Source organism: Mustela nivalis (genome assembly GCF_964662115.1).
Source record: "Mustela nivalis genome assembly, chromosome: Y".
Taxonomy (NCBI): Eukaryota; Metazoa; Chordata; class Mammalia; order Carnivora; family Mustelidae; genus Mustela; species Mustela nivalis.
Genome location: NC_139041.1, coordinates 26,130,783 through 26,136,782, shown reverse-complemented (window position 1 = coordinate 26,136,782; position 6,000 = coordinate 26,130,783). Strand labels below are relative to the sequence as shown.

The 6,000-nt window shown below is 59.9% G+C and overlaps 1 protein-coding gene across 1 annotated transcript; it reads right to left on the bottom strand.

The window, feature by feature from the left end:
- Positions 1 to 977: 977 nt before the first annotated feature.
- On the bottom strand, positions 978 to 1,576 carry LOC309856918 (testis-specific Y-encoded protein 1-like). The gene is made up of 3 exons (XM_082718709.1): positions 1,517 to 1,576; positions 1,170 to 1,315; positions 978 to 1,064 (listed from the first exon to the last, which is right to left on the bottom strand). The coding sequence occupies exons 1-3, from the start codon at positions 1,548 to 1,550 to the stop codon at positions 993 to 995; spliced, it is 252 nt and encodes an 83-aa protein (XP_082574835.1). The 5' UTR covers positions 1,551 to 1,576; the 3' UTR covers positions 978 to 992.
- Positions 1,577 to 6,000: the final 4,424 nt, after the last annotated feature.

Genomic DNA, 6,000 nt, shown 5'->3' with positions numbered 1-6,000 from the left:
TTCCTGGAAATGAATACACATGGAATAGAAATACAGGAAACCTCACACAGGCATGCAGAATTCTTCATGTAAGCATACACATATGCATGTGTGCTTCTAGCTTAGAAGCATACAAATATGTAACACACAAGTGGTTCCTGCTCCTAGGATGACACTCACCTGCACAAACAAAAATCCTGCACATGTAAACACACGATCATGAAACAAACACCTACACACATGGGGTCTCTCAACAAAGGAGGCCTCATCAAATTCTTCTTGGTGGTCAAACGTGGATGCTCTCTGAAGTCCACTTCCACACAGCTGTCATGCTGCCACACACACACACACACACTCACTCACATACACACACACATCACACATAGAGAAACATGAAAAAACACACAAAAATCTTAGCTATATGTGAAAATGTATGATGTCAGCAGTAGCCAACGGGATGTTGAGAGCATGCCTTGTCCTCGTGGGATCCCTGAACCTCCGTAGTGAGGGCACCATGACCCTCCTGGGGATGACCTGGAATCATTCACAAGGATGTCCAAATGGCTGTGGGAGGACACGTGGTGCTCATGCATGTGGAGGGTCATCAGAGAGTCGTAGTCCAAGAGTGTGATGGGACAAGGAGCCCGACTCCCAAAGACAGGCAAGCCATCGCCAACTGAATGAGTGGTAGGAGGACCGAGAGAGGGGCCGACAGCCATGGGAGACACTTCAGGAAAATGGGCTGGGGGAGCCTTGCTTGTCCGGATTGGCCAGGGGTTTTCCGAAGGACAGCATGGCAGGCATGAACCTGCCGGACTAGACCCATCCTCGGCCCTGTGTGTGCACTCTGAGTTCCCCCAGGCTCACTTCCCACCCTGCCACCTGCTCCATGGGTCCAAGCTCCTCTGAGCCTCAGTTTCCCCGCCACTAAATTGACCATCCCCTGGCACCCCTCCCCACAGGGCTCTGGACCCAGCCCTCCTGGCTCCTCACCGACAGGTCGTCCTCTCAGCTCATTCCCATAGGCCACCTTCCTGCCTTGGGTAGTACTGCAAAGGATTGGGCCACAGGTCCTCGATGATGATCTGGTAGGGGACAAAAGGTCAGCTGAGCACGGGGCCCCCGACCCCGTTCCCCAGCAGCCAGGACTCCAGCATCTGCGCTGCTGACGAAGGCTGCAGGGGCCTCACGCCGGCGATCCTGTTGGACCCTGGGCAGCTGGGGTCACACAACGAGTTGAAGAAGTTCAGGCTGCTGGGGTCTCGCCTGCGGCTGGCAGCACCACGTTCATAATCCCAGAACCACTGGACTGGAGTGCAACGAGTCTCCCTATATCCTGTGGGACGAGGAAACTTAAGGGAGGCTCTCCGAGGCCTAGGACCCACGCCTTCTCTCGCTCTCAACCTACGACCTCTTCCCCTTCCTGGGCCAAATCCCTGCACTGCCCTGAGGACCCCCCACTCCTCCCTTTCTACCCCCGGGCCCTCATGCCGGGAAGCCCTCCGCCAGCTCCCCTGAAGCTCAAGCCCACACCTACCAGCGATGCTAAGGTGATACTCCTTAATGATCATGTCGTTCTGGAAGTAGGGGTGGATTCCAAAGTAAAACATCAATCTGAGGCGATACTTGGGACTACCCAGTTCCTCCACCTGCCACAGGAAAGCAAGAGGAGGGGGAGGGGTCATTGATCCTAGGTGTTCTGTGTGACTGACTGACCACGGCTCTCAGCAACTCTGCCGCAGCCCCTCCATCTCAAACCCCACTCCCAAGTCCCCACCGTTGGCCTCAGGCTCCAGGGCTAACCTCTATATTGGTCATGTAGCTGAGCATGTCTGTGTCTTGGTCACCTATCACAGCTGATATCTGGGGGTGATTCAGGATCTGCCTTGGGTCAAGGAGCCTCGACATCAAGTGCACCGGGAAGAGAACCAGGAATGCCCCAGCTCTTCCCGACTGAGAGCCAGAGACAGAATGCGACCTGTGCAGAAACAGCAGGCACTGCCCACCTCCCAACCTCCCCAGTGCTTGCCCTTTCATCACCCATGCTCTGCACTTGGGCATGGCAGGGCTTCGAGGATCGACAGGGCTGAGGCTCACGGGGCCCAAGAGGACAAGGCCAAGAGCCCACCTGCTCTCCCTGCCTACGTCCTCTCTGGCCTGTACCCATGCTCGGCTGGGCCAGGAGGCAGTCAGTCACCACTCTGGATGTCTGGATGGGCTCGGTCCCCCTCACGGCCCCGTTTGCTTGTGTGCTCACCCGAGGCCCTGGGCTCTTGAGGGACCTTCTGTGCCCACAAGGAGGCTGCTCCACTTGCTTGCAGCATGGCTGCACACCCAGGGTCCCACGCAAGGACCTGGCAGAGTCAGCCACACAGGGAGGAAAGGGGTAGGGCAGGAGGAAGGAGACAGAGAGACAGAGACACCCAAACCCTGACGACAGACACAGACAGAGGGCTGGGAGGGTTGAGAGAGAGAGAGAGAGAGAGAGAGAGCGCCAGTGGGGGACATGGAGAGGGAGAGGCAGGGAGGGAGGAAACGTGTCTGTGAGCACCTGGGCCAGTGGCCTCGGCCTGCTTCAGGGGGGCCTGTGGAGACAGAGTTTGTAGCACCCCAGGCACTGTGTCCAGGGTCCCGGGTCCGCTGAAGTCTGGCAGCCTGCTAACTGACTCTCAATGAGTGCAAGCGCACAGAACCCTAGGTCTGCCGGGAACTCAGTAACGATACAGGGTTTGAACACGGAATGAGGCGGGCAGCCTCTCCATCTGCCCCAGACACCACCCAAATCCTTTCCTTCCAACATGTGCTCTGAGCCAAGTGGGATCAGGCATCACTAGGAGTCCAGAGTGTTGAAATGGGTTCCTGAACCGCAAAGGCCTGTTGGGGTGCTACAGCAACAAAGCACTAGCCCAGGAGCTTCTACTCAGAGAGGACTCCACAGGACACAGGAAAGCCCCTGACTTCCCCCCCCCCAACGCCCACTGCCCGCTCCCACCTCCCCTGGAACGTTCCTTTGCTGGACACCTCCCCCCCCTAGGCTGTGCAGTAGAAGTGTGTGCCCACTCCTCAGGGGTTTTGCCCACTGCTGGCAGTGCAGACTACTGCTGGCATGTGCCCACTGCTAGAGGGGTGGGGCCCATGGTTGGGGGAGCGGGGCCCATCTTCTCGGCACTCCTGCCCTTGGCTCAGGCTCTGCTCCCTGCTGCCCTGCTCCCACTGTCCTCCACAGGAGGACAAAAACCCAGGCGGGGCGATGAAGGAATGACACGGAGTGTGCCCAGAAGCCAGGCGCTCCTTGGAGCGAGGAGCCTAATGGCCCTCCTTGGAGCACTCCGCTTCTGATTCATCCTGCACTTGAGCCGCAAGTAGGCCCTGGTGACTTGGACATCCACAGAGCGGAGCGCTTCCTGAACCACCTGCAGCGCGGCAAGTGCGGCTTCCGCTGTGTCCGGCCGCTGCACCGGCTCTGCCTGCGGCAGCTCCTTCGGCTTCTCGACCCGCTCTGCTTGTGCCACCTCCTCGTCTTCCACCGCCATCACTTCCACATCTGCTACGATATCCTGCACCACAAGCACCAACACATGCCCCGTGCCGGCCTCCTCTGGGCCCCATTGGGCCTCGCTTCCCGCATAGCCGTGGCCACCACCCCCGCAGCCTCCTGGGCCAGAAGCGCCCCCCGCGTGCCCGCAGGAGCTGGTCTCCCTGAGGGCCCCCGCCTCCTCACCGCCCCCCTCTGGGACCAAGGTGGTCCCGGATTCTGGGGCAGCCCCGCCTTCCGCGGACCTCGACTCCCTCTCCATGTGGCCATGGCCCTGAACCCAGGTGCTGTGGAGGGCAGGCGATGGAGGCAGGACCCGCAGGTTCAGCTCCCGCACCCGGCGTCGCCGGTGGGCAGCAGCAGCCTCTCAGAGTGTGCAGGCCTGGGGCACGCATGCGAACATGGCCCCGGGGCTGTGGGTGCGGGAGCCGAGACGCGCCGGGCGGGCGCGCTTGGGGGGAGTCACGCACGTGGCCTGGGCGAGACGGAGCCTCAGAGCCCAGCACAGAACACAACACCGGGTGCTCCGGGATCTCGCCCGGGATAGGGCCGTGGGCGTGGCCACCACCCTCCTGGGCCCTTGCAGGAGCCAGAGTTAGCCAGGAAGGCCGCCCGGGTAGCTCCCCGGCGTGGCCTCCGCGCCTCCCAACCCCTAACGTTTTCTGCACAGACACCTCTCAGGCCTTCCCGCAAGTGCCCTCGTGTCACAGTCCTGCTCGTCCCTTTCTCATCTGTCCCTCTGGGACCCCTCGCCTGACGCCAGCATTTGTAATCCAGCGGCTGAATCCCGTGTATGCCCGCTGTCCGAAAGCCTCCCCGGCTCCTTAGCGGAACCGGGGAAAGCCCTGGGGAAACCGGCTGGTGCTCCAACGGAGCCGCGTCACTGTCGCCGGGCTTTTGCCCGGGAACAACCCAGTGGTGGAGGGAGCCAGGAGCCTACCACCAAGCTGCTGCGTGCAAGGGCCATCCCCCTCCCCACCCCAGCACCACCCCGCTCCACCCAGCTTTCCTTCAGAGAATTAAACTGCACACAAAGTCCTTGCCCTGAAATTACGTAGCCAAGAGCCACAGTCCCTGGACACCAGGGTACATACAGAGCTGCTTACCATCCCCAGAAAGCTCCCCCACTGGCACTGGGAGGCATTCTAATGGGCCAGACTTTTAGTCCAAAAACTAACTGCATCTTTCTGGGAGCCCGCTGCTGGTAAAACGCCCTCCTGCTGTATTTTCCTCTGCCCGACCTCTTTCCCTTTACCGTCCATGTTTCTTTTCCTCTTTGCGTTCTTTTCCATCACCGGACCTTCATGCAAGGGCTCTTGGGGTCTTCCTTCCAACTTTGCTCCAAGTGCTCCCTTTGTCTGGGTCCGTCGCTGAGTGGAGTACCAGCCGGGGAGGGGATGGCGCACCAACCAGGTGCGCATTGACAGCACATGTGTCCTTTCTCAGCAGGTCCTTCGGGTCCGAACCATACCTCATGCAGGTGCACTCCAGGGGGGGATCATGGGCCACATAGGATGCTGGCCACCAGAGGTGTGAGGAAGTCCCCGCGGGGCATGGCAAGGCTGCCAGCCTTACGGTTGCCTCATGGGAGGGCCTCCCATACGAAGGATGGGTGGGTGTGTCCTGGGGGTTTTTGAGCCGAAAGAAGCAGGAGGAGCTTCCTTGAGATGAAGGGCAGGCTGCTTGGTGGGCCCAAGTGTCTCCGTTGCCCATGTTAGCTGTCAGTGCAGAGAGGGACTCCTGCAGTGAGAAAAAGGCATGGCTGCCTGTGCGAGCAGGCAAATTATCTGAGACTGTCCCTAAAAAGGTCTCGGCGTTGGCGTGACTGGTGCCATTCAAACTGACCTAGAGGAGGGTCCTGAGGGTCCTGAGGCAGAAGTGCCCTCGAAACAGCACATCCTTGCAGATGGGGGAGGCTTCGGTGGTGACAGAGAGAGGGGGAAGACAGGGAGACTGGGAGGAGAGGCACCATAGCCCAGGGGGAGAAGAAGAGCTGGGGAGCGAGGGGGGCGATGGGAAGGACGGACAGAGTTCAGGACGGACACGAGTGTGCAGGTGTGGGGGGGGGAGACACGGCAACAGAGCGAGGAAGGCCGGAGGCACAGAGGGAGGCTTTGGTCATACAGAGGGTGCAAGGCGTACTGGCCCGAAAGACATACCGCCTATGCAGAAGGGAATCCCCCAACACACACACGAGTGCGGAAGCCAAAGGTCCGCTGAGCAGAGCTCCATCCAGTGGTGTCAAAGAGGTCAGCAATCGTGTTCCCTGAAAACACCGGTCAGACAGCCAAACAGGAAGTCACGGCGGCGGCGGAGGAGAGGGTGGAAACAGACAGGGGCTTACACAGGAACCGGGTCTAGCAATCGTGGGCGCCAGGCGGCCCCGGTCAGTAAGGAGTCTTCACAGCCATCTAGGACTATGTAGACGACAGCACAACAGGCAGCCTTTTAAAAGCTGCCCCTGCCTACGCTCCGTGCGAGAGACT